This window comes from Cygnus olor, chromosome 24, assembly GCF_009769625.2.
Source record: "Cygnus olor isolate bCygOlo1 chromosome 24, bCygOlo1.pri.v2, whole genome shotgun sequence".
Lineage (NCBI taxonomy): Eukaryota > Metazoa > Chordata > Aves > Anseriformes > Anatidae > Cygnus > Cygnus olor.
Genome location: NC_049192.1, coordinates 5,394,139 through 5,420,506, shown reverse-complemented (window position 1 = coordinate 5,420,506; position 26,368 = coordinate 5,394,139). Strand labels below are relative to the sequence as shown.

General features: G+C 61.6%; 2 protein-coding genes across 9 annotated transcripts in view; one reads left to right on the top strand and one right to left on the bottom strand.

Moving 5' to 3' along the window:
* SCUBE3 (signal peptide, CUB domain and EGF like domain containing 3) overlaps nucleotides 1-19,458 on the top strand; it is a 34,543-nt gene extending 15,085 nt beyond the window's left edge. The window contains exons 5-23 of one of the 8 annotated variants that reach the window (XM_040535778.1): nucleotides 783-908; nucleotides 1,734-1,850; nucleotides 5,553-5,600; nucleotides 9,473-9,589; nucleotides 11,165-11,287; nucleotides 12,766-12,882; nucleotides 13,945-14,067; nucleotides 14,634-14,750; nucleotides 15,089-15,181; nucleotides 15,277-15,393; nucleotides 15,483-15,644; nucleotides 15,871-16,074; nucleotides 16,198-16,359; nucleotides 16,639-16,806; nucleotides 16,896-17,057; nucleotides 17,286-17,487; nucleotides 17,951-18,103; nucleotides 18,273-18,352; nucleotides 18,548-19,458. In XM_040535778.1, coding sequence (XP_040391712.1) covers nucleotides 783-908; nucleotides 1,734-1,850; nucleotides 5,553-5,600; nucleotides 9,473-9,589; nucleotides 11,165-11,287; nucleotides 12,766-12,882; nucleotides 13,945-14,067; nucleotides 14,634-14,750; nucleotides 15,089-15,181; nucleotides 15,277-15,393; nucleotides 15,483-15,644; nucleotides 15,871-16,074; nucleotides 16,198-16,359; nucleotides 16,639-16,806; nucleotides 16,896-17,057; nucleotides 17,286-17,487; nucleotides 17,951-18,103; nucleotides 18,273-18,352; nucleotides 18,548-19,362 — 3,206 coding nt within the window. In that variant the 3' untranslated portion in view covers nucleotides 19,363-19,458. Of the gene's footprint in view, nucleotides 1-782; nucleotides 909-1,733; nucleotides 1,851-5,552; nucleotides 5,601-9,472; nucleotides 9,590-11,164; nucleotides 11,288-12,765; nucleotides 12,883-13,944; nucleotides 14,068-14,615; nucleotides 14,751-15,088; nucleotides 15,182-15,276; nucleotides 15,394-15,482; nucleotides 15,645-15,870; nucleotides 16,075-16,197; nucleotides 16,360-16,638; nucleotides 16,807-16,895; nucleotides 17,058-17,285; nucleotides 17,488-17,950; nucleotides 18,104-18,272; nucleotides 18,353-18,547 lie in introns of all 8 variants that reach the window. The other 7 variants (XM_040535777.1, XM_040535779.1, XM_040535782.1 and 4 more) reach the window with 7 other exon arrangements.
* A 3,207-nt stretch (nucleotides 19,459-22,665) lies between these two features.
* On the bottom strand, nucleotides 22,666-26,284 carry RPL10A (ribosomal protein L10a). The gene is made up of 6 exons (XM_040535829.1): nucleotides 26,184-26,284; nucleotides 25,893-25,967; nucleotides 25,719-25,799; nucleotides 25,231-25,379; nucleotides 24,145-24,317; nucleotides 22,666-22,869 (listed from the first exon to the last, which is right to left on the bottom strand). The coding sequence occupies exons 1-6, from the start codon at nucleotides 26,282-26,284 to the stop codon at nucleotides 22,699-22,701; spliced, it is 750 nt and encodes a 249-aa protein (XP_040391763.1). The 3' UTR covers nucleotides 22,666-22,698.
* Between the last annotated feature and the right edge of the window lie 84 nt (nucleotides 26,285-26,368).

Genomic DNA, 26,368 nt, shown 5'->3' with positions numbered 1-26,368 from the left:
GCAAGGAAATCTTCCCTTTGTGGCAAAAAAAAACCAGGAGCCTTAGGCCCTGCCACGCTCCCCCCGGCGACGCTGCTGGGTGCAGAGGAACGGGAAAGAAAATATTCCTGACTTTCCGTGTTCCCTGCCCCAAAGCAAAAACCTCTTGGGCAGCATGAGCCCAGCCTGCCCTCCCTCCCCGTGGGACAACCTGCGCCTTTCAGGAGGGCGAAGCAAAGCCACCAAAAGCAGAAGGGCAGAGCAGGGTCCTCGTGTGGCACTGGTGCAGACGGCGATGTGGCAGGGAGAAGAAGGATTAAAGGGCGTGCGAAGCCCCGAGGCAGCCCTGTTGTGAGCCCTGAGCTCCCCCCTAAAAGCTGCTGTGCTCGAGGAAGCAAGGCCGTGATGCTGCCTGTGTGCAGGTGCACCCCGGGGTGCTAATTCCCTTCCAGATTGGAGTCCCCCCCGGCTCCCTTTGGTGTGCAGGGGGGTGCAGCTGGGGAGCACCCAGCTCCTGGGGGTGCTGCTCATCCCCAGGCATGGGACGGGCGGGCTGTGCCCCAGTAAATGCTCATGGGGTGGTCGTGAACCAGCTGCGAGCCCACCAGGGTGACCCCAAACCCAGTGCGTTGGGCTCGGGCTTATCCTGCCCCTTGCCGAGGTCCTCCCTCGCCTCCCCCGAAGTTTTTCCCCTCGTTTCACCCCCTGCACATCCCTGTCCCGCCCCAGACGTCTTTCTACCACCGGGGACCAGCACCGACAACCTTCTGGAGCTTTCCTTTGCTTTCTTTTCTCCTTTTTAGAAGGAATGAACTGCATGAACAAGAACCACGGCTGCGCCCACATCTGCCGGGAGACCCCCAAGGGGGGCATCGCCTGCGAGTGCCGCCCGGGCTTTGAGCTCACCAAGAACCAGCGCGACTGCAAACGTAAGGAGCGCCCCCGGGGCTGGGCACGGGGCATCCACAGCCCCCGGTCCTGCTCTGTACCCTTGTCCCAGCGTCACAGTCCCCCGATAGCAGCCGGTTTATCGAGCCTGAAATGGCACGACAGGGGATCCCGGAGGTGCAGCGCGCCCCGTTTCTCTCCCACCAGCTTTGCTTTCCCCCAGGGAAGGTGAGCGGGAGGGGGGTGATTGGCACGGGAGGAGTGCAGGAATCCTGGCCCTGGGGCGCGCGGTGCTCTCAGCCCGTCTGATCTCCTGCCAGCACCTCGCTGCCACTGCCAGGCTTGTTAGATGTGTATTTCTGTGTTTAGGCAATTGTTTTTATTTTGCTTCTCGCTCGCTGTCTGCAGCAAGCGTGTAAAACTGCTGATGAAACGGAGGGTTAATCCCACGAGCCTTTTTTCCCTCCGAGCTAAAGGCAAAGGACGCCTCGCCTCCCCGAGAGGGCTGGCAGGGATTCCCGGGAGCACCTGAGTCATTCCGCAGCCCGTTGAAGTCTCGCCCTTCCCCTGCGTCACCGCTCTCGTGCTCCCTGGGGATCAGCCCTCCGGTCCCTTTCCACCAGGTCCACCGGTGGAAAAATCTGCCTAAATAGATAAATAAATAAATAAATCAGAGCTTGCACCTTGCAAGATCCTGCAGGCAAAGCTGTGAAGGGTGTTAGAAATTATCCAGGAGGGAGAGACCTGTCCTAGGACTTGGTTGAGGTTTTCCAAGCTGTCCTCTGGTGCATGCCCAGCCTGGGGGGGGGTGTCGGGGATGAGAGGGGCCGCGTCCCCCGGTGACCGCTGCTCTTTGCCTCCGGCAGTGACCTGCAACTACGGGAACGGCGGCTGCCAGCACACCTGCGACGACACCGACCAGGGCCCCAAGTGCGGCTGCCACGTCAAGTTCCTGCTGCACTCCGACGGCGTGACCTGCATCGGTAGGTGCCAGCGTCGCCTGCTGCACCGCGGGGCTCGCGCTCACCCCACGCGTTTCGGTCTTGGCCGGATGAAGGATTTCTTCGAGGTTTTGGGACGGGGCGCTTCTTTTGTGCTTGGAGTTAAAGGTTTGGGATCAGAGCCGCTCAGTGATGCGTCGCCACGCCACCGCGGGGAGCAAAAGTGGCTTCAGGGAGGCTTGAGGGGACACGTGGGGACAGGTTGGTGTGCCTGAGACCCCGCCTGTCTTCATGCCCCTGGAGGGAGAGGGGTGGCATTGTCACTGTCACCTGGGTGCCACTGTCTGCCTTAGTGCTCTCTGTCCGGGCAGGCACGCGGAGGGGACAGATTTGGATGCGGCATGATCTGTTTCAACTTGGCACCGCGGGGGTCTCGGCTCAGGGACGATTGTCTTGCAAAAAAAAAACAAAAACAACAACGACAACAAAAAAAAAAAACACGCAAAAACACCAACCCGACAACCCAACCGCCCCAAAATTGTCCTTTTCCTGTGTGTGTTTTCAAATTGTAAAACATCAAACAGAGATAGAAGCTTTACTGGTTTCATATGCTTGCGCTGCTTAACAGCTGATTCGATTTAAAAAAAAAAAAAATGTTACGTTTGGGGAATGATTAAGTCTGCAAATTGCTCTAGACATTTTAGTTCTTCTTGCAAAATAAAAATTAAAAAAAAAAAAAAAAAAGGAAAAAGGAGTTGAAAGCAACTGAAAGCAGCAGCGAGGTTTTGGCTGCTCCCGTCCCCGCTGTGCCTGCACTGGGGATGCTCTGCGCTCCCCGGAGCCAGCCCCTCTGAGTGCCACCACCTTCATGTCACCGCTGTCACCCTGCCTGCTCCGTGGTTAATCCCGGCCCCTCCTGGCTGCTTGCAGATGCCCCTCCTGCCCCAGAGCAGCAGGGAGCCGAGCTGTGTTTGCTCCTGTGAATGCGTCTTCGCCCTTCCCGCTGCATCCCGTCCCACCTCGGCACCCGGCAGGGACCTCCCCAGGAGCCCGTGGGGACGTTGCTGTGCTCAGGGAGGTGACAGCTCCTCTAGTGTAGCTCTTCTCGAGTGATTTTTGCAGCCCGGGGTGCCTCTGCTCTTGTATTCGCCCTGCGTGGGGCTCCCCATGCGTGTGTGTGCGTGTGTTGGCTGTGGAGATGCGGGGACTCGGGAATGGGGCGCTTGGCACCAAAATGATGCTACCGGGTGAGAGCAGCTGGTGATCTGGGGGATGCTCGAAAGGGATCTGGTTTCTGGAGGCTCAGAGCCCTGGGTACCACAGGTGTGTGAGGGGGATTTCTGCATCTAAAAAAAAAAAAATCAGCCTTTGCCAAAATCTCCCCTTCCATCCCCAGTCTGAGCACCGGGGAGACATCTCCCGCCTCCTCCAGTGCATCCCCACGAGCTCTCCTCCCACCCAACCTTCCCGGGGGGAAATTAAACACTGTGACCGAGGGTTTTCAGGGCAGCATCAGCTCAAAATCCCCCGGCTGCTGCTGATCCCATCCCCGCAGCGCCGGGTGCCGCAGCCCCATCTCCTTGCACCACGGGACAGCCCCGTTCTGCCCCGTGTCCACCCTGGGGGGGTCCTGGCCCCCCAGCCCCAGCAGGACCAGGGCAGGATTATGCCCTGGGGAAGCCCAGCCGACAGATTTACGGCCGAGACGGGGGCCGAGGTACCTGCTCGGGTATTTATAACCGCCCGGCTTTGTTTTACGATTGGGGCTCGGCAAACAGCCTGCCCCGCTCTCCCAGCGCCCCGGTGCTCTCAGCACTGCCCCCTCCCCTCTTCTCCTTCTCCATTTCCTCCGAAATATTTCATCGTTTCAAGGGGAATAAAGTTTCCAGCGAGGGGAACGCAAACTCTCTCCCCGGGCTGCGGGCTTTGAAATCGAACGCGGTGCGTTTGATGGGCTGCTGGGGCAGGCCCCCGGCCCAGGTTCCCTTCAGATCACACCACGCGGCAGGAAGCACGAGCAGCCCCTCTGAGTGGCAGTTTCATTAGGCCACGGCCGGTGTTTTTCATTTTTCCGCTTTTTATTGCAGCTTTTAAAAACGCGGATAATGAATAACATGCCTCTGAGCGAACCGGGGCCAGCCCTAATGGCTCCCAACATGTCTGCAGCATCGAGGGGGATGGGGAGCGGGGAGGGGAGGCCACTGACCTTGGATATTTATGTTTGTGCTCTAAAAGCAGCCTTAGAAGAAGAAGAAGAAGAAAAAAAAAAAAAAAGCGCAACAAATCGCCCTCCCAGTTAAAGTGCCGTGCAGCGTGGCAGGTCAGGGCAGCCCCGCGCGGGGTACAGCGCCCTCGGGGAGATGCAAACCCGGCTGTTGTGGTTTTGTGGCTGTGGATTTTTGCTTTCTGGGAGGATTTGTAAGGCGAGGATGATGCTCGCAGCGCAGCTCCCCTCCCGCTGGCGTTTGGGGCGCAGAGGGCTGAGGCGGGGTGCTGAGCACCAGCAGCGGGATGAGCCCGGGGCGGGAGATGTGGATGGGCAGGAAATGCGATTAGATGGGGAAGGAAACCAAATCCGGCTCGAGTTTTATGGCAGATTTCCTGAGCCGTGCTTGGCAGCAGCGTGTGCGACGCTCCCGTGCCTTGCAGAGCGAGGAGCCGCGCCGGGACGGTGCCGAGGAGCTGGGACAGCGGCGGCGCCGGATCGGGGCTGGGAAGAGCGGAGCGAAGAGGCCGTGGGGTGGATGGAAGGGATCTGGGAAGGGGAAAGCAGAGCCTGGGGACGCGAGGAGGGTGCCGTGGTGTCACCGGGTGTGCTGCTCTGAGCGTGCTGGCCTCACCGGGAGGATGAGGTCCCTTCTTGGCACTGCAGAGCCGCGGGAGTTCTGTGTCCTCACCGATGGGTCCCCTGCCCTTGGCTTGAGCCTCCTGGCACAGCGTGGGCACAGGGCGAGCTGCATTTCCTCCTCTCTTTTCCCTTTTCTCCTCCCTCCCCTCCGCGTGGACCCGGCGTTGCTTCTCATGGAGCAGGGACGCGGTCGGCTCCGCTCCATCCCGTGGGTGCAGGGCTCCATCCCTGCGTGGGTGCAAACCCAGGTGCCGGGGCGTCTCGTCCCCTCCCCAGACTGACCAGGATGAGTAGGGACAACTCCTAGCTTAGTGCCACAGCTCCCAAAAGCATTCCCCAAACATCCCCTGGAGAGCTCCCAGCACCCGGGTCCACCAGCGCAGGGGGACGCCGAGCACCCCAAGCACCCCAATTTGGGCTCCCGTCGCCTCAGCCGGCTTTGCTGCTAAATCCGAGTGTCCCAGCGCACCCGGTGGGCTGGGGTCGTTCCTTGCCTGTCTGCCCCCTCCCTGTGTTTGCAGCCATGCCGGTGAGCACTAATTTTGCTCTCTTGGGAGCGAGGAACCGTTCCCCGGGACTAACGGGCTCCGCACTAATGCTCCTCGTAACCTGCTTTCTGCCGTGCCTGCCGCGGTGCTCGAGCCCACGGTCAGCCCGAAGCAGAGAGCGAAACCAGCGGGGGCTTGGAGAGGCTGGGGGTGACTTCGGACAGGGTGATGGAGGAGTTGGATAGCGCGAAACCCAGATTTTGGTTCTTCTGGGAGGTGGGGGAGAAAAAAAAAAAAAAAGGGCCCATTTCCCCCAGGCTCGAGAGGCAGCAGAGTAGAAGTATGCGACACCAAACGAGCTCCTTGCTGGACACTGTTTCTAAATCACTTTTTTATAATGTTAAACAGGGGAGAGACACTTCCAGCAACACGTTATCCTTGAGACGTTTTCTAATGGTAAATATTTTTGTTCTCTCTATCTCCGCGAGGGGATCTAACCGCAGGCGTGCTCTCACCTCCAGACCGTAACTCGGGGGGCTGAGCGGGCGGACTAACTGCATGCCTCGCTTCGCACGGCCGCCGGCCCCACTAACCATCCCCTCTGCTGCTGCTTTCCAACCCGGTCTCGGGCTGCAAACAGCCTCTGCTTTTGGGGAGAGAGAGAGCAAAACCCCTTCCCTGGCTGCGCTTGCATGACGCGGGGAGCTCGCCTAGCCCGGGCATGGGGTGATGGTTTTCTTCCCGGCGATGTTTGTGGTGTTTGTCCCCAAACCCCGGCCGAGGCGCTCGGTGAGAAGTGGCCGGCGGTGTCCCTGGGGCTGTGTGAGGGGGGAGATGCTCGTGCCCGTCTCTGCGGCCGTAGCAAAGGTGGGAGCAGTTGCCACCCGTGCAGCGGGGCAGTTAAAAAAGGCGTTTGCAGGAGCCGTGCCGCAAGCCTGGCGTGCCCGATGCTGCTCGGACAGGGCAGGGCTCGCTCCCTCGGTGCTTTCTGCTGGGGAGCCCTCACCGTGCGCCCTCTGTGAGGCCACATCCCCTCCTCTCTTCCCTTCCCCGTGCCCCAGGGGGTGTCCCTTGCAGAGCTGACTCAGCAGCACCCCGAAGTGACACCGCTCCCTCCGCGTGCCCAGGAGCCCCCACACCGTCACCACAGGTCCCCAGGAGCCACCCCAGCTCCGGGTGACACAGCAGTGCTCCCCGGGCTCTCCCAAAGTTACCCCTTCCCGGAGCCCCCCCTGCTCACAGACCGATGCAGGCACAGGTGGGGATATTTGGGGACCTGGCGTGTCCCAGCGTGGCTGCTCGCCGTGCTGACAAATTGCTCAGAGGCTCTCTCACAGCGAGCTTTGCGTGGACTTGGCACTGTGGCTGCTTCCCTGGGGGGTTTCCTCGCAATCGCTGTGGCACCAGCGAGGTTTGAGCCCTGCCCTGAGGCCAGGGGACGCCTCTGCTCTGCCAGGAGGACGTGGGGCGTGCTGAGGGCTCAGCACCTCGCCTGCAGCCGGGAGGCTCGATCGGGGACGTGCTGGGTGCACGCAGCCTCCCGGCGCGCTCAGGTGTGCAGCTCCCCGCTTTCTGCTTCGGGGGGCTCTGCGGAGCCTTCCCCCGGGCTTCTTCCCTTCGGGGGAACCTTCAGCTCGGTGCTGTCACCGTGCTGAGCAAAGCTGCTTCTGATCACCCCGATTGCCCCACAGTTAGCTCAGAAAGCTCGCGGGGCTGATGTTTCCCTGCGGGTGGAGGCGAAGTCAGAGGGCGCGCTTGGACCCGGTGCGGATCGGGGCGATGCAGGGGCATGGTGGTGGCACGGCGAGGCTGGGATGGAGCGAGTGTGTGTGTGTGTGTGTGAGATCGTTTGTGTGCGCACAAGCTGCTTTGTCTTCTCCCTCCCCGAGCGACGGGGGCCCTCGCCAAAGCCCTGTGTGGTTCAGTGACTCACGATGGCTCGCGCCAGGCTCGCAGCAGCCCCCGGGCTGCCAGCACCACCAAACAATGCTCCTCTCCCAGGGCCCGCTCCCGAACAGCCCCACAGCACCCGGCCCCAACCCTTCCCTGCCTCTCAGGTACCCCAGGAGCCCGTGGTCTGCTCGCAAAAGCTTTTTTTGCAAGCCCTGGGATGCGCCCCCCCCACACACACACTTTGCTGTGGTGTCCCAGCTGGGGTTGCTCATCCCCTCCCGGTGCAGCCCCGTGCATCGGCCGCATCCTGCACGGGGTGGTGGGGAGGGCTCGCTGCAAAGCCCAGCCGAAAGTCCCAAAGGGGCTGGGAGGTGAGAAGGGAGCCGTGCTCCTCGGTCACCCCAAAAGCAGCGTTCGCTCTGAGCACGTCGTCTCATCTCTGCAGCGACCCCGTTAAACCAACCCTCCCGGGGCTCCCTGTGCCTGAGCCGCTGGGACAAAGGCCGAGTGAAATTCTTAATTGAGCCTCCATGAAGTTTTCCCTTCCCCTCGGTGTAACGTCGCCGGCCCCATCGTGGCCGGGCTGTGCGCGCCGTGAGGACCTGGCTGCAGGATCTCCATATCTGCACAAATCCCTCCCTGGCCGTTTTGTAATCGCGCCGGCCATTAGTTTCTCTCGAGCTGGTCCCTTTGTTCTCTTATTATGGGACATCATAAAAATAGCAGCGGCAAGACGAGCACAGAACGATCCCAGCGCCGTCGCCCTGCAGCGAGTGGTTGCGTGGCTCAGCCGTTTGTGCCCCACGCGGCTCTCGCAAGGAGCGGCAGGACCTGGGGTTTTGCTCTTTCCAAGGAATTTCTTCAAGGCATTTTCATGTCGGGTTCCTTGAAGCCCGAGCGCCTCATTTATCCGAGCGACCAGCCCTCTGAAAGGAATACTTTATTACCCTTTGTGAACAACTTAATGCACTTCGAGCCATTGTTCTGGTGGTTAGGACCGAAATTGAAGATTGATCTCACAGGGAAGCTGTCAAGCTGAAAATGCCTCATTTAAATTAGTGTCCCTTCTAGTTTTACCAGCAACAGCTGACTTTGATAATACTGAAATAATTAGCTTTTTTTTTTTTTAACTGGATTTTTTTTTTCCACTGATGCTGCCTGCGTGTGTGTGTGTGTGTGTGTTCTAATTTTACAAAACGTTGCCCAAATTAGCCTGCGACGTTGGACCGGCCAGCGCGCCCGCCTGTGCCGAGCCTGCCAGTGGGTGACACTTGGGGACAGGGGACACGAACGTGGGATGCACAAGTGTTGGGAGTGGTTTTCGTGGGAATTGGAGCTCGGAGCGAGCCGGGGGGGCTTTAGTGAGGGTGGGAGCAATGGCTACGTGCTCTGGGGGTGCTGGGGTGCCCCGCGAGAGCTGCTGGGTGCATCTGGTGTGGGACCGGGGCTATGCACGCCCTCAAAGTGTGTTTTGCACACCTGAATTGTGACAGCCCTGGGTGTTTTGGGGTGAAGAGCTTGGAATTGTCCCTGGGTGTTTTGGGGTGAACATCTTGCAAACCGTCCATGAGCGGTGCTGGGTTCTCCAGCCACAACCTGCAGATCCGTCTCCCATTTGCATCACGAGGGTTGCTTTGAGTCTCCTAAGGAGTCCAAAAGCATTTTTCCTTTCATTTTTCATGGTGTTTCTGGCCGAGCCTCTTGCTGGTCGGGCTTACACCACGCTGCCCCTTCACCGAGCACCATCCCCGGCTCCTGCCTGGTGGCAGGAAAGCCCCAAAGCCTCACCCTGCTGGGGCATGCCTCAGAAAGGCAATTCCTCCACCTCGGGGCTGCCAATGCTCGATCCCACCAGATCCGTTTCTTGGGGGACACAGGACCGTTTGCCAGCTGGGAGCTGAGCAAGGCAGGATTAATCCTGCTTCTCCCTCTGCCTCCGTGGAGCCACCTCTGCTTTTCCGTGTGCCCCGGCCGTGCCACCAACCTCTGCCCACTTCTGAAGTGCTAAATGCTGGAAGGCAGGAGGGTTCTGCAGGGGTTAGGACAGACACCAAGAAATCTGGGTGCTTTTTCCTGTCTGCAGCCTGGGACGAACCAAGTACCTCGCCTCCAAAACCCACGGAGAGCAGCGGCCAGGCGGCCAGGCGTTATAAAGGCAGCGAGCGCTGCCGAGGTAGAAAATGCTGCGGGACTGCCGGCGTGCAGCCAAGCCCTGAGCTGAAATTGTGCCGTGCCTCAACCCCAAAGCACTCCCTTTGTGTGCTCGGGGGGTTTATTAACTGGGGGGCTCCTTGACTGCGCTATGCCAAAAGCCCAGGGCTGATGTAGCCGAGCAGGGAGGGTCGCAGCCTCTGCCTCTCCCCGCCGAGCAGCAGCAGCACATTTTGGGCAGCGTGAGCCTCACCCCCGGGCTGTCTCTCTCTTTCTCCCCACAGAAACATGCGCCGTGAACAACGGAGGCTGCGACAGCAAGTGTCACGACGCGGCCACGGGCGTGCACTGCAGCTGCCCCATGGGCTTCATGCTCCAGCCCGACAGGAAGACGTGCAAAGGTAGGGAGGTGCTCTGTCCTTGGTGCCTTCACTTGTGTCCTCAGAGCCCTTAGAAAAGGCTCAGATTTGGCTCAGCTCCACGTTCCCCACGGTGTGTGCTTGCATCGTGTTTGCAGCCAGGGGTGGAGAAGGGGGAACACCCCTGTGCGGGGCTCCTGGGGTGCAGTGGGCACCCACGGGTGCTCTGCTCGAGGGAGGATCTGGCGAGCTGGGGCTGGGTTTGCAAAGCTTTTCAGGTGTCTGCCGAGATGGGAAAATCCCAAATTCTCATCTGTTTGTCTTTTTGAAGATGCATCAAAATGCATCAGTGCCCTGTCCTGCAAACCTGGCGCTGTGCACGCAAGGGGAGCCGCTCTCCCTTCCCACGGCTTGGCCAGGGCCCAGGATCCCCTGGGGACTCCTGGGGACCCAGCTCAGCCCTTTACCCCCCCCGTGTCTCCTGGGGCTCCCTGGGGACCCAGCACAGTCCTGAAGCGCCCCCCCGCCCCAGCCACACGGTGCCGGGACCGGCGGCCACAGGGGTTGATGCAGAGGGTGGGGAAATCCCGGTGACCCCAGCTGCAGGGTGACAGCAGCCCTGTTGTTTCTGCTCCTCCGGAGCTGGCAACGGAACCCTCCTTGCTAAAGGTGCCACGATTGGCCCCGCTCCCCCTGGGAAGGGTAATTTGGGTCAAGTTGGAGGCAATTTGGGGTGTGGGGGTCCCACTGCGGCTCTGCTGGGGTGACTGCGGGGTCTGCTGGCCGACTTCAAGCACCGGGTCCCGCGTGGACGATGCTTTGGGATGCTGCAAAGCCCCTCACGCTCCCACGGACGTCCCCGTCCCCGTGCGTCTCCCAGGGGAGAAGCCCCTTGCACGCACCCGGCTGCAGGGGACGCAGTGACCCCGGGGCAGGACGGGGCAGTGCCTGCGTTTTGTCTTTCGGCAGCTTCAGGAACTTGACCCTGGTTGAAAGCAAAGCCCCGGCCCGCCGCAAGCTGTCTACCTGCTGACTGATTCCAGAAGCCCCCTGCCCCCTTGTTATTTTTTCAGCGCCCGCTGCCCCTCCGATTCGGCAGTTTCCAGCAAAGTGCAATAACCTGGAGCCATATCCCCTGCGTCTGGGGGTTTTATTACAATTGCGAGCTGTTTTACAGCCGGTTCCCCCGCGATAATAAAGAGAAAGCCTCGGCCCCAGAGAGGCAGAGCTGTCGCCCCAGCGTTGGCAGCGGGGGGCCGGGGAGCTGGGGAAGACAGCCGCCTCTTCCTGCTCTCCTTCCATTTTACAGGGCATTTCCTAGCAGTAAATTTTGTGTTTAGTAGGGAAAGAAAAATTACATCTCCCAGCCAACCCCTTTGCGGGTTCCCAGCGCTCTTTGCAGTTACGGCACATCGTCATTTTCAGCCTTGGTTATGGCAAGAAAAAAAATGGCCCAGCAAAGGGTGCCCAGCAAATCCGACAGGTCTCCTCCTCTGGCACCATCCTGCTGGGGACAGGGTCCAGGGGCAGAGCCGGGAGGTTTGCGGGGACCAAACGCACCCGGGGGTGGCCGCGGTCACCAGCCCAGGGTGCGAGGGGTGTCCCTGTCCCCGCCAGACATCGACGAGTGCCGGCTCAACAACGGGGGCTGCGACCACATCTGCAGGAACACGGTGGGCAGCTTCGAGTGCAGCTGCAAGAAGGGCTACAAGCTGCTCATCAACGAGAGGAACTGCCAAGGTGAGGGGCGCTGGGGACCCGGGCACGCAGCCCTCGCCTATCCCTGCCCTTCGTCCCTGTCCCTCCCTCTGCGGCCCCATCCCCAAGCAGGGGTCCTGCCCTGGCCGGGCACAGCTCAGCGCCCGCCCTGCTCGGCTTCTCGCAAGCTTTGTGTTTTCTTGCATGAATTTTTGCTGGGGATCTCACAACGGCATCACCTGAACTCGCTGCTAAACCACGTGTGCGTACACACCGATTCGCACCGCAGGGGCTGGGCTGTGCTCCAGGCCGCTGTGTTCTTGGGATCCGTGATGGGAAGAATCACACAATCATTAGGGTTGGAGAAGCCCTCCAAATCGTCTGGTCCAACCACCCCCTACCACCGCTGTCACCCACTGAGCCATGTCCCCAAGCACCACGTCCAACCTCTCCTTGAACACCCCCAGGGACGGTGACTCCACCACCTCCCTGGGCAACCCGTCCCAACGCCTGACTGCTCTTTCTGAGCAGAAATGTCTCCTCATTTCCCACCCGAACCTCCCCTGGCACAGCTTTAGGCCGTTCCACAGGCTGAATCCTGCCTGCCCATCCCATAGCCGGGCCACCCCGCTCCCAGGCTGGGCTGCTCCCCGCTTGGGGCCACGCTGTGGAGGCAGAGCGAGGCTTTGGGTGCTCTTGCAAGGCTTTCCTCCTTCCCCATCAGTCAGAGGGCAGGAGGGAGGGATGCGTCTCCTGCTCAGCACTGCTTTTCTCACCTTCCTCTCTGCACCCCGACATCCTGCAAAATCTCACCAAACCGTGCCGCTGCGCGTCAGGGCACGGCGCCGCCGGTTGCGGGGCCGTTTTGGGGGAGGGCACGGGGCTCCCCCCCAGCCCCGAGCCGAGGGCAGTGCTCAAACGCAGCTGCTGCAAGCCAAAATCACAGGTTCTGGCCCCAGCAGGGGGGCGCAGGGCTCGCCGACGCTCCAGGGCTGAGACCTCTTTCATCTCCGTCCAGGTGCCGCGCTCTTGCAAGTTTGACGTGAGCGTGGCAATTAACTTAATGAAGCCAATGAAACGAGGATCAAACCCGCCGGGCTGGGCTCACCCGCGCAGCCGGGGCCGCCCAGCCCTAGAGAGGTGCCCCGCGGGGGTGCGGAGACAGCTCTGGCACCGTCCCCGGGGCAGGATATGCCCGTGCAAGAGCCCTGCCCGCCGGGCAGCACCCAAGGGCCCCCGCGGCCGTGCCGAGGGCATGGTTTGGCACGTTTTGGGTGCGGAGGGGCTGCGGGAGTTTGGAGAGGGAAGGACATCGGTGCGGCGGGCTGCAAATCATCTGGCAGCAGCTGGACCATGCAGGGAGGGGGCTTGGAGGCAGGAAGGGTGGGACACGGGGTCCCAGAGCATCCCAGCGCAGGCTCCCAGAGCACCCCAGCGCAGCCCCCAGTTTGCTGCAGCAGGTGGGGGAGGACCGTGCCAGCCCTCACCTCCCCACCTCGCCTTTTTCCCCCCCTCCCCAGACATCGACGAGTGCTCGTTTGACCGCACCTGCGACCACCTCTGCATCAACACCCCCGGGAGCTTCCAGTGCCTCTGCAACAAGGGCTACACGCTGTACGGGCTCACCCACTGCGGAGGTAGGGCCGGATGGGTGCTGGGACCCCACCTCCCTGCTGGGTTCGGGTCCCGGGGGAGCACTCGGGACACCCAGAAATGGGGCAGCCCCACGGCGCAGTCGCTGCAGGTCCCCTGGGGCTGTCCCCGAGGGCTGGTTTGCAGGGTCCCGGGGTGGGGGGGGTGCTGCCCAGTGTCCCCGCCGTGCACCCGGTGCCGAGGCCAGGCAGCCAGAGGCTGGTGTCTGCGACTTCAAACGGGGCGACAGGAACAGTTTGCGACTTGTCTGCAAGCGGCGGAGAGGGAGAAATCCCCGGCGTTTTTGGCAGGGAGCTGGGACGGGGTGGGAAGGGGAACATCAAAAGGGGCTGAGCTCAGTTTCGCCAGGCGGCTGGCTCCCAAGGGCGGGGGCGTGCGGCGCCCCGGGACGCGGGGAGCAGATGCGATGCACGGGGGGTGCCGGAGCGGGGTCGTGGCAGGGGAGGGGGGTGACCCTCCGGAGACCCCCGGCGGCATCCCCCAACCCGGGCTGCTTGGGGTTGGAACCGAGCCTCATGGGGTCCGCAGCAGGGAGCGGTGACAGCCCCGTTTTCTCCCCCTCTCCCCATCCGATGGGGAGCAGGGGGGAGTTTTGCCCAGGTTTGTGCCACGTTTCGGGCTGGGGCTCGGGGGTCCCCCCCACGGAGGGGCCGTGCTGGAGGGGAGCAGCGGGGAGAGGGGCCGGGCTGCCAAGCAGCTGCCTTTTGAATTGGGCTGCTAAATGCTTCCATGTCGGCTCTGTCTGCTGCCCCCCGCAGCTCCCCAGCCTGCCGTGGGGCCGGGCTCAGCCTGGGTGGGCTGCACCCGCCACCGCCCGGCCCCTGCCCTTGGGGGTACCCGCGGCCGGGGCTTCCCTCGAACCCCCCCAGATTGGGGCCGGGGAGCTGGGGCGGCTGCTGGGAGGAGGCAGAGCTGGAAGCACCCTGCTGGTGCACAGGGTTTGTGCACTCTGGCCATCCAAAAATCCCACTCCGGGGATGATTCGGCGTTAGAGGGATCCTGGTCTCTGCAACCCCCCCCCCCCACCTCTCCCCGTGTCCCCCCAGATGTGGACGAATGCAGCATCAACCGCGGGGGCTGCAAATTCGGCTGCATCAACACGCCCGGCAGCTACCAGTGTACCTGTCCCGCCGGCTGCAAGCTGCACTGGAACAAAAAAGACTGCGTAGGTACGTCGGGGCAAGGCCTGCTGCTGCCAGGGATGCTCCAGCACAGCCTGGGGGGTGCCGAAGCCCCACGGCCCCAACCATCGCTGTCAGAGGGTGGAGCGCTGGGATTTGGGGCATCCCGGAGCAGGGATGCTCCAGAGCAGGCTGGTTTTGTCTGGGGTCCCTCGTCTGTATGGCGTGGGTCTAGATGGGATGGGATGTGTTGTCCTGCTCCCTTTGTCCTGATTTATGGACCTATGTCCATTGGTTTATGGACCGTGCTTGGGGCTGGCTGTGAGCTCGTGCCCCAGCCGGTGCCCCTAAAAGAATGGTTTTTGTGTCCCTGGCTGTGCTCTGGCACCCGACCACCCCCAATTCATTGGGGAAAGAAGGAGCAAAGCGCAGCTCTGCCCCCAAAATGGTGACAGCTCAAGGAGGAGCTGGGCTGGGGGGTGGGATGCTGCTCCCGGGGCCCCACACTGCGCCGTCCTCCCAACCGGGGGGGGGGACGAGGGGGGTCCCACCGTGACTCTGTGCCACCCACGGGCGTCCCCGCTTGTCGTCACCAGCTGGTGCGTGTCCCTCAGAGCTGGTGAAATGCCTGCCAGGTTCGGTGCCGCCGCGGGCCACCCTCACCTGCAACAAGACGGGGAAGAAGGACAGCTGCGCCCTCACCTGCGCCTCCAAGGCTCGCTTCCAGCCAGGTACGGGGGGGCTCGGGGGGGTCCCCATCTCCCTGCGTGGCCCAAACTGGGGGCAGAGGAGCAGCTGACGGAGCACCCTGAAATCCTGAGCTTTGGGATGAGGGAAAAGAAGTGTTTTTGTGTTGTTTTTTATCTGGGGTTTTGGCTCCTGGCTGAGTTTGGCTCCTCGGGACGGGTTTGCGCAGCGCGGGAGCCGGGCGGTGGGGTGCTGGGTGCTGCCCCCCCAGGGTCTCCGCATCCCCCCGGGGCAAGCACCTCCGCCCTGCAGGGACCGTGCGGCTGTGCCGGGGGGCTCAGCACTGAGGGGCGCCCCTGACGCCTGCTCCTCCTTCCCGCAGAGTCCGACAGCAGCTACACGGTGAGCTGTGGGACGCCCGTGCTGCGGCAGGGCAGCCAGCAGAGACCGACCAACAGCAGCCAGCAGTGCCTCGGTAAGGGGGCTCCGAGCAGCCGCTTCCCGCCCCCCCTCAAAAAAAACACCCCGTGCTGCCCCCCCAGCTGGTTCAGCACCCACCTTTTCTTTTAGAGACTGTCGTTGCGCCAATCAAGCAAAAGGCTTCCTTCAAGATCAAGGACGCCAAGTGCCACCTGCACCCGCGGGCCAAGGGCAAGCAGGATGAGGCCGGGAAAGCCGGGGCGCAAGGTGAGGGAGGGTCGGCGGGGGTGCTCCTGTGTCTCCCCCCCAACCCCCCGGCACAGATGGGGCACTGACTTGTCCCCCGCCGCGTGCAGGCGGTGCGGCGCCCTGCTCCGACTGCCAGGTTGCCTTCGTCAACCTCAAGTGCGACTCATCCAAGAAAGGGAAGGGCCGGCGGGCACGCAACTCCTCCGGCAAGGAGGTGACGCGCATCACGCTGGAGTTCGAGGCCGAGATCAAGCCGGAGGAGACCACAGGTGGGCACGGCGCTGGTGTTTGGGGGCAGGACAGGGTGGTGGCGCCGGGGGGGACCGTGCTGTCCCCGTGCAGAATGGAGAGCCCAAATGGTCCTTGGTGTCCTGCTGGGGTGGGATGTGGGATCCTGCTGGGGTGGGATGTGAAATCCTACTGGGGTGGGATGTGGGATCCCGCTGGGTTTCCCCCTTATCGCCGCCGTCCCTCTTTCCGCCCCCGCACACCCAGCCAGCTGCAACCTGCACTGCCTGCGGCAGAAAGTGGAGAAAAAGCTCAAGTCGGCCATCAAAGCCCTGAAGAAATCCATCAACCAGGAGCGGTTCCTGCTCCGCTTCGCCGGGATGGAGTACGAGGTGGCGAGGAAGCTGAGCGTGGCCCCCGAGCGGCAGGAGAGCTGCGGGCCGGGCCAGCAGCGCCTGGGCACCAAGTGTGGTAAGGGGGCACCGCGGGGCGCCGGGGTGGGGGCTGGCGTGTCCGTCCCGTCCCGTCCCTCCCCCCCCCCCCCAGGGGGGATATCCCCCTGCCGTGCCGCTCACCTCCACCCCTGGCTCTCAGTTAGCTGCTCGCAGGGAACCTATTACCACGGCCAGACGGAGCAGTGCGTCCCCTGCCCCTCGGGCACCTACCAGGAGAAGGAAGGGCAGCTCTCCTGCGACCTGTGTCCCCGCAGCGACGCCTTCGGCCCCGTGGGAGCCACCAACATCACCGGCTGCACGGGTAGGGGGGCACGGAGGGGGTTTGGGGGAGGAATGCCCTGGGGACATCCCCGCACCGCGATCTCAACGCCCTGCCACCAGTCCCCGTCCAGAAGGTGGAAAAGCCCTGGGCACCCCAGGGACCCCCAGGAGTTCCCCATTTCGGAGCAGGGGAAAAACCTTTAGAGGGGCCCCCCCAACGCTCGCTCCTGTTTTATCGGGGCTGCCGAGCCTGGCGGGGCGAGGAGCTGGGCGTGGGGCACCCGTGGGTGCAGGGTGCCAGCGATGCCTGTGCCCGCAGGTCAGTGCCCCCCCGGCCAGCACTCCACCGACGGCTTCAAGCCCTGCCAGCCGTGCCCCCGCGGCTCCTACCAGCCCGAGGTGGGGCGGGCGCTCTGCTTCCCCTGCGGCGGGGGGCTGACCACCAAGCACGAGGGAGCCCTCTCCTTCCAGGACTGTGACACCAAAGGTAGGTCCGAGCCAGCCCCCGGGGGTAAGGGGGGGGGTCCCGTGGGGCCGTGCCCCCTTCTGAGCCCCCTTTGCTTTCCGCTTCCCCAGTCCAGTGCTCGCCCGGGCACTACTACAACACCAGCGTCCACCGCTGCATTCGCTGCGCCGTGGGCACCTACCAGCCCGATTTTCGGCAGAATTACTGCATCGCCTGCCCCGGCAACACCACCACCGACTTCGACGGCTCCACCTCCGTGTCCCAGTGCAAAAGTAAGCGGGTGGTGGTGCTACGGGGGCGTGGGTGTGCTGCGAGCTGGGGTCCTTCCTCCAAAGCATCCGGTAATTCCTTAAAATAGCATTTGGGGTTATTTTATTTGGGTACGCAGTGAGCGGCGCTCTCTCCTCCCCGCCGCCCAGTAAACCCTCGCTGTCCCAGTCCCCGTGCCACCGGTTCCCAGTGGGACCGGCTCTCCGTGCCCTCTCCCACCTTACTTGCAGACCGGCAGTGCGGGGGCGAGCTGGGCGAGTACACGGGCTACATCGAGTCCCCCAACTACCCGGGGAATTACCCCGCCAACGTGGAGTGCACGTGGAACATCAACCCGCCCCCCAAGCGCAAGATCCTCATCGTGGTGCCGGAGATCTTCCTGCCCTCCGAGGACGAGTGCGGGGACGTCTTGGTCATGCGGAAAAACTGTAGGTAACCGAGCGCGCCGCGGGGCTCGTGGCGGCAGCGGGGGGGAGCACAGAGCCGCGGTTTTGCAGAGCAGAGCTGATCTGTGCCAAGGGGAAAAGCCCCGTCCCGGGGTGGCGGTGGTGGGGTGCTTCTAGGAAATGGGTGGGTGGGAGGGGACGGGTGTCACCCGCCTGCTGCGGTGCCTTGTTGATTTGTAGGGCTGCGCACGGTGAGCTGGGCTGAGCGCCCTTCAGCACGCCTTCTCCGGGGTTAAAACCTCCGGAAGGGAAGAAGGAACCCCTTCCATTCCAGGGAAGGGGTATCGGCATCCCTGGCATTTAACAGGAGGGTTTGGAGGGGGCTCAGCCTTGCTGCACGTGGACAAACCCCACCCCTGGTGCCCCCGCTCTGCCCCGCACCCCCTTAAAAGGGTTTTGGCGCAGTGGGGCCGGGGTCGTCACGCAGCCCCCGGCTGTTCCCCTCGCAGCCTCGCCGTCCTCCATCACCACCTACGAGACGTGCCAGACGTACGAGAGGCCCATTGCCTTCACGGCCCGCTCTCGCAAGCTGTGGATCAACTTCAAAACCAGCGAGGCCAACAGCGCCCGGGGCTTCCAGATCCCCTACGTCACCTACGACGGTGAGCATGGACGGGGGAGAGCAGCTCGGCCTGGCGTCACCTCCCTGCCTCGCCCTCTACCCGGGGACCCCAAATCTCCACGCCTGGGGGGAGCAGCTCAGTGCCTGGGGAGGGGGATGGAGGTTTGGGGACACGTCCCCTGAGCTGGTTTCTCGCTCGGGTGTTGCAGAGGACTACGAGCAGCTGGTGGAGGACATCGTGCGGGACGGCAGGCTGTACGCCTCCGAAAACCACCAGGAGATCCTCAAGGTGAGCGTGTCCCCATGTGGTCCTTGTTACCCGGGGCTTAGGGGGATGCCGGCGGGGTTTGGGTTTCCCTGGCAGCCCCGGTGGGGGTGAGTGCAACTCGTGCTCCCTGCTTCGGTTCGGCGTCGTGCTGGGGTTTTGGGGAGCTGCCCCAGCGGGAACAGGAGGGAGGGTGACCCCGGCTCCGCTTCCCCCCAGGACAAGAAGCTGATCAAGGCGTTCTTCGACGTGCTGGCGCACCCCCAGAACTACTTCAAGTACACAGAGAAGCACAAGGAGATGCTGCCCCGCTCCTTCATCAAGCTGCTCCGCTCCAAAGTCTCCAGCTTCCTCCGGCCTTACAAATAGCGCCCTGCCGCCCCGGGCCACGCGGCTGCCGAGGAAACCCTCCTCTCCCTCACTTCTTATTTCACTTCTCCTCCTCCCTCCTGCTCGGCTCCGGCAGGACCGCCACCTCCCGCTCCGCAGATGTCTCGGCACGCTCTGTCTCTGCCGCCGGCGATGCCGGCCCTCTCTTCCGAAGCAGCTTCCTCAAAACCCTTTTTAATTCCCTTTTCGCCTCCGCGCCGGCTCCCTCCCGCTCCCCGATGCCACCGGCACCCCGGGGCTCACCCAGGGCAGCACAGGAGGTAACGCGGCGCCTGGGGCTTGGCCATCAGCACAGCTTTGCAGAGGAGATCGGGGGGGGGGGGGGGAAAAAAACCAAAACCAACGTGATGCCTACTTTATTAAAAAATAATAATAAGGAGAAGGTAAAGGACGGCGTGGCGGCGGGCGCACAGGGGCACTGGTGCTCGGCGCGGGAGGAAAGCCAAGCCACGTTCCCGGAGAACAATGTCTGGCTGCACGGGAGAGAAACTGCAGCGACCGAGGAGGGCTTCAGCCGGCCGCGTTTCCCCCCCCCCATCCCCCCCCCCCGGAGACACTTGTGCCAAGGAACCAGACTTTCTTACAAGCTCTGCCAAAGAGGAACTCGTCGACGGAAAAGCAAGCTTTGTGAAGAGCAGGAGTAAATGTTTGTGCACTAGGATATCCTCCTTTCTACCTTTTTTTTTTTTTTTTCATATGTATTAAGTGCAATCGTTTGAGTCTTCTTTATATTATTTAGAGGGAAGTTTTTGTTTTTTGGTTTTTGTTTTTAATTTCTACTAGAAACTACGATATTTATACCTGCCTGAGAAATGAGAATGTGTGTCTGCCACAGAAACAAACAAACAAGCCCAGCCCTGGATTGCCAGCGAGCGACGCGATGGCGTTTTCAGGCCTTGGAACCTTTTCTGCCGCATTTTTTTTTTTCCAAAAAAATCCCTGCTTTTGGTGGAAAGCCTGCGCCTCTCTCTGCAGGGAAGCGGGGCTTGGCCACGCTGCGTGATGGGGTGAGTTTTTTGGGGGGGGGGGGGGTCTCGAGGTGTCTCTGTCCACGGACGGCGTCGGTGCCACGCGTTTTGGGGCTGATCCGGAGCAGTTTGGGATTGTCGGAGGCTGCCAGGCTGGCGAGGTGCAGCCCTCGGCCACGGCACCTCCTTGCTGCCTCTTGCCAGGGGTTTTGTCATCCCGCTGCGCTCAGGGCCCCCCCTTGCCCCCCAGCATCTCTGCCCCCAGGGACCGGGGTCTGCGCCCTCCTTGGCTCTCGGGAAGCTTTGTGCTTCCAAGCGCCTTCGGGTGCTGCGGCTCCGTCCCGCTGCGCTCGCGCATCGCACCGTGGGTGCCACCCTCGGGGTGTTGGGTGCCACCTCGGGGTGTTGGGTGCCACCCTCGGTGTCCGGGTGCCACCTTGGGGTGCGGGTGCCACCCTCAGAAACGCGGTGGCACCGATTTCCCGAGCTCCCTCCCAGGGTTGCAGGAGCCTGGGGGATCCATCCTGCCCTTCCCCATGCTTCAGAGGCAGACACCACAGGTGACGATGGCATCGTGGATGTCACCGTGGCCAGACAGGACCCCGGGGACGGGGACCGACCCCGCTGCCCCCAGGCACCCCCTTGTCGTTCTCCCCAGCCCTCGTTCCCATCGGGTCTTGGCTGTCACCCACCCCCCCCATCACCAACCCCATCCTGCTGCTCCTGGAGGAAAGGTGCTGGGCTGTGGGGCTCAGCTCTCCTCCTGGCTGTCCCCATCCCCGCTTCTCTCACTGTCCCTTGACCTCATGCAGGGCGAGCCCCGCTCCCCAGGCCCCCGCAGCGCCAGCTCTTAACGAGCAATTATTTATTGCACCACGTCCCCCTCGGTGGCCCAGGCTCAGTCCATGCCGAAACCAGCTCCCGGCCTGGGTTTCCCCTCCTCAATCTGTGCCGCTCGCGGACCCCAAGAGCTTCTCCCGGGCGTTATTGGGGGGGGGGGGGCCAGGACGGATTAGGGCCGGCGGAGCGGGGCTGAGGTTTGTCCCCAGGACGCGGCGGCTGGAGGAGGCTGCCCTGATTCATCGCAGCTGCGGGCTCATCCCTCCTGCCGCCCGGCTCCCAGCCCGCTTGGAAGCTCGACATCTGGGGGCCGAGCTCTTTGTCACTTGGTTGGTGCCTGCAAGCAGCTGCTTTGATGCACAAAAGCTGTTGTAGGGATTTGGAGGGTTATTTTCTTGTTTGGTTTTTTTTTTTTTTTTCCCTTTCTTTCTTGCTCTAGGGTAGTCGCAGCAGAGCAGTGACCATTGAAAGGGTCTTTCATATTTTAGAAGAAATAAAAGGACCAAAAAAAAAAAAAAAAAAAAAAAAAAAAACCCACCCCAGGAACGCACGCCCTGGTGGCCCCGGTGCAATGCAGCCCCTCCTTCCTCCCCCCCCAGAGGGTTTTTTTTGTTTGTTTGTTTTTTGTTTTTTCAATCTCCGTGATTTAAAATCGGGGCTGCCGCCGCTGGGAGCCCTGCGGGGCCGTCCTGGGTGCCACATGTTGGGTGTCCCCACGCCAGCCACCTCCGCTCCCCTGAGGCAGCCCAGGAAGAGGCGAGTCGGGCGGCACGTCCTGGCACGAAGGACAAAGAGACCCCCCCCCCCCTTTTTCACCAATATTCCCAACAAACCCCCCCCCAGAAAATCCATGGGGCCACCGGGAAGGAGAGGTCCTTTCTCCACCTGCCCCCCCCCCCCCCAAAAAAAAAAAAATGACTCAGAAAAGGTTGGAAAGGCTGAAAACTGCATCAGCCACCTCTCGGCTGGATTGAATGTCTCGACGCGGGGAACGTAACTAGGGGTTGTTGTGTGTTTTGTTGTTTTGGTTGTTTTTTTTTTTTTCATGTTGGAATATTTATATCTGCCTTTCGCAGTAGGCCGTGAGTTACCATCTCCAGCAAAACGAGTAAAGTTAACGAGAAAGATGTAGTTCGTAAAGTTATTTGCACTTGATTAAAAAAAAAAAAAAAGTATCTGAACTTTGTAAAAAAAAGAAATGTTTGCATTTTGTATTGTCTTTTTTTAATTATTAAATGGAATTTCTTGGTGTTGTGTTGATCTTTCAGAAACTGGCTCTGACACTTATTTTAAAGGTTTCTAACAGCAGGCTCCGAAGCTGGTTTCATTGTTTTGTTCCCTTGGATGCTAAGACAGGCTCTTCTCAAGGGTAGAGGGCTTCCCCCCCTCCCCCGAAATTTAAATCCTACAGACTTCCATAAGCCCACCAGTCACCACACGATGTATTTATGTACATTAATTAGATGCACTGAGTCTCATTTTTAGCCCAGAAGTTGGATGGGGACTGGTTCAGGACCCCTCTGCTAGGCCAGAGCAAAGCAAAACCACTGCAAAATGCTTGTTGTGTTGGGGCAAGCACCTCACCCCCAGCCCCCCCCAGCAGCCCCCCCCCAACTCGTTCCCCTAAATCCAAAGGTGACTGGGGCCAGCTGGAAAGCTCCATCAGGTCCTCACGAGCTGCTGCTGGGCAGGAGGAGCCCCTGGCCCTTCATTGGGCACTGGAAGGACAGCAAAAACCTACAAATGTGAGCCCACCCCCGGGAGCAAGGAGGCTGCTGGGGCAGGGAGCTGCCCCCACGAGGTGAGGAACCCTTCTTGGGGGGGAAGCTGGGGGACCCTGGGGCTCCACCACAACCCCTGAGCTGCGAGCCCTCAGCTTTGCGGTAACCACCTCCCTTTTGCTTGTTCTAGGTGTTAATTGAGCTCTTCCCCCTCCCTCCTGCTCCTGCTGGGGGATCAGAAGCTCGTCTTTCTCCCAAGGCATCCCCTTGTGCTGCTCCTCCAAAAGCTCTAATATAAATTCCGGTGTTCCCCTTGAATTCACGTCCCCACCAGCACCACACCTTTCCTTCTGGAAAGGAGCAGCTCTTCACAGAACCCTGCCCAAGAAGCTTTGGAGAAACAGCGCCAAACGCCAGCTGTCGGTGTCCTAAAAAGTTTATTGCCGCCCTCTTAGTACAGGCGCTGGGGCTTCCCCATGGTGCTCTTGATGTACAGAGCACGCACGTTCTGCCAGTTCTTCTTCAGCAGGGACACCAGGAAGTTGATGGCCAGGTGGATGTTGTAGACGAGTTCGTCCTCCGTCATCTTCACGTGACCGACGGCCACGGCCAGACAGAGCACCTGGGGACAAGACAGCGGGGTCACTCACACGCTGACGGGCAGAGCAAGAGCCCAGTGCCCTGAGGTATCAGACCCCCGCCCCGTCTGCCAGCTGGACGGGACTTCCCCAGCTCATCCAGGGGTAAGAGCGTCTGCAGAGCCCCGTTATATTTGGCACGTGGCCCCCACGAACACAGCTGGTGGCATCCGGAGGCAGTCTCGCAGCTCGCGTGGCTCTGGCTTCCTCGGAGCACAAGACAAAGGCGGCTCGCTGCAGCAGCCTCCTGCAGATGGGGAGGCTGGGAGGGCCGCGCAACACGCTGGGAGCTGGTGGGGAGCGGGATAAAACCTCTCCTCTACCTCTGATCCCGTGCCCTGCTCGCCAGGCAGCGCTGGCACGTTCCCCCGCGAGCTGCTAACGCAGCCTTAGCTCCAAGCTTCGCTGCTAAGCGTGGCGCCAGCTTCGCTTTTTGTTTCGGCACCAGCCCCTTCTTTCTGCGCACAACGCGCGCGGGGGCCGAGCCTCCGCCCGCCAGCCTCGCCAAGAAGCTTGTAAGGCAACGCTCCCCGCAGGCCGAAGACAAAAGGATTTACGAGCGAGCTGACAAAAGAAGCGTCAGGATATCATTAGCTCAGCTGCTTAAAACGCTGCAGCATTTGCAAACTACCACAGTTGCTGGCTCCTTCCAGTTGTTGTGCCCTCGAGCCCAGATCAGCTGGAGTCCAAGGGCGCACCTCAGCTAGCAGAGCTGCTAATTCTGAGCGATACCCAGGAGTCGCATTTAGACCACCGGCAGAGAATTAAAACGCCTAAACGGGGCTGTTTTGGTTTTAGGGAGTCAGCATGCCTTCACATCTCTTTGACAGCAAGAGCAGACATCCGCAGAGCTGCCGCAAAGTTCACTTGCGGAGTCAAGCCCCAAGCTTGCCCCGACAAAGCACGGCTGCCTGCGCAACCCCACTGGGGCACGAGGGCCCCACCCTGCAAGTGTCACCCGCTCGCTGTGAGAAGTGTTAATTACGGGCCATTGTGCTCAGCACTCGCATCAGGGCTGCCTCCTAATCGTTTGCTCTAAGATCTTTCAACCGCAAATTGCTCCTTTCCAGTTAGCAGCTGAATGCTCTGGTGGCCGCGGCCCTTTGCTGTGAGGCTGCTGCCAGGAGCTGTTGTAAGATGCTGCAGGGACACCTACAGCCCGGAGCAGAGATCGCAGCCACGCACAAGCGACCTCCTGCCGACAACCCCCAGGTAAGGCAAGGAGCCGCCTCAGCAGCTCCAAGCCCTGTGCTCTTTACCTTCTTCATCTGAAACTTGATGGTGGATTTGACCTCGTCCACCTTGGCCACCAGGTTCTCATTGTGAGTGAGGAGAGAAGGGAATTTGCCGGCTTTGTTCAGGCCCGGACCCAGGATTCGAGGGATCTGCTTGATCAAGGACTCGGAGGCCAGGAAGGCATCGTACTTCTTGGCTGTGAGGAGCGCAAAGGTAGGTGAGGAAGGCCCCTCAGCTCAGCTCGGACCGTACTACTGCATCTCCTCCCAACACACACCCAAGCTCTCCCAGAATCTGCCTTTTCCCAACCCTGTTATCAATCAGTTACTCCTGGCACACCAGCCAGACCTGCCAGGACCCAGCCTCACATCCCGACAGTGACCCCACACGCCTGCTGTACGTAGACTGATCCCTGAGAAACATTTATCGTGCCACGTTACCGCCTCTGAGCTGTTTCAGGAACCTTCTCCTGCGCTCTGTGCGTGTGTGTGTGTGTGTGTGGGGGGGTGCAACATCCACCTGCAAGGCCCAGCTCACAGCGAGCCGCCTGCATCGCTTCCTAACTGCAGACGGTTCCAAGGTTAATTACGGATTGCACGCGAAGTTTTCTTTGCTTGATGTGTGTGTCAAAATGACCAATCTTGCGGTAAGGGAAAAGCCCTACATGCTACAAAGTGAAAATAAGCCGATCGCATCCTGTTCATTTAAATAGCGCAGGACTAAAGCCAAGTTTTGCCCCTACTTGTACTCGGCTGTCGCTGTGCTCCAGCTCCCTGACCACGAACGGAAGGAACACCAGGGAACAGCGCTACCTTCGGGGAGACACGAACAGTTTTCCTGCATCCCCTCCTTCTGGAAGAGGGTGATCAACCAGCACTCCTGGAGCGCTGACCCGTCAGGCACGCTACGCTGGTAAGAGGATTTTAGCTCTTCTAGGTAGTTTTTAGACAGATCCCTGTTCTTCACGCTGACTTTGGGCAGTTTTCTGTTCTTTCCAGTTAATCACGTCACGGAAAGCCGAGCACAGGGAGAACCGTGCTGCTTGCCCAGCCCTCCCAGCTCAGCCACGGTACTCAGTGACCGATCATCCCCCCCACGCCACCACTCACCCAGCTTCTTCACCAACTTCTTGTTCTTGTTGAGTTTCTTCAGAGCCTCTATGTCCATGTGCGGGATCTCGACGGCTTTGGCCTCATCGCAGTGCTGCTGATCCCCCAGCAAGCACACCGAGAACTTGGGCCGCGGGGTTGACTTCAGCCTGCGGACAGAACCAGAGTCACCCCGCGCTGCGGGACCACGCGCCACGGAGCGACCCCGTGGTGATGGCACCTTACCGCAGCGCCTCGCCAGCTTCCTCCACGGCTCCTCACCTGCCCTCGCGGGCAGGGCGGTGGGGGCAGCGCCGTGGCCTTGCCCGCACCTCCCCTCATGTTTTAAGACCCAGGGTGGGGGTCCGTCCAGCCGCACACCCCCCCCCCCCCCCCGGGGAGGGGCGTCCTGGACTACCCTGGGCGTTCAGCACCGCCTGGGCCAAGCGCCCTGCCCCGCAGGGGGGGCCGCGGGCTGAAGGCTGGGTGGGAGCGAGAGTTTGCCGAACCTGACGGTGCCGGAGAAGCGCTTATCTTTCTGCGGGTCGTAGTTCTTCAGGCTGATCTGCAGCTCCACCGTCTCCACGAACCTGGGGGGGGGGGGGGGAAGCAGCCGGGTAAGGGCACGAGGGGATGAGGGAAGGGGGGAAGCACCGGGCGGGGTGCCGGGGCTGGGCTCTTACTTGCGCTTCTTGGTCTTGCTGCCCTGCAGCACCTCCTTCACCGCCTCGTACAGGGTGTCGCGGGACACTTTGCTGCTGCGGGGGGAGAAGCGGCGCGGGTTCAGGCGCGGGGCTAGGCCGCGCGTGGAGGGCAAGGCCGCCGAGCCCGCCCCGCCTCATCCGCGCTTCCCACCCGCCGTCGGCCGCCATTTCCCGGCCCCTGCCAACCCCCCGGGCCGCTCATCGGCGGCGGATGGCGGCGGACGACAGCGGATGGCGGTGGATGACAGCCGACGGCCGTCCCGCACCCACCTCATGGCGGCGGCTGGTCGGGCAGAAAGGGGAGGGGCGGGGCCCCGCGCGCTATAAATACCGCCGGAAGTCTCGCGAGAGCGGGAAGCGCCGCGCGCCATGCTGGGAGTGGCGGGGTGTGTGGCACGGAGCAGCCATCTTGGGAGCGGCGGGTGCGGCACAGAGGGCGCACAGAGGGCTCGCAG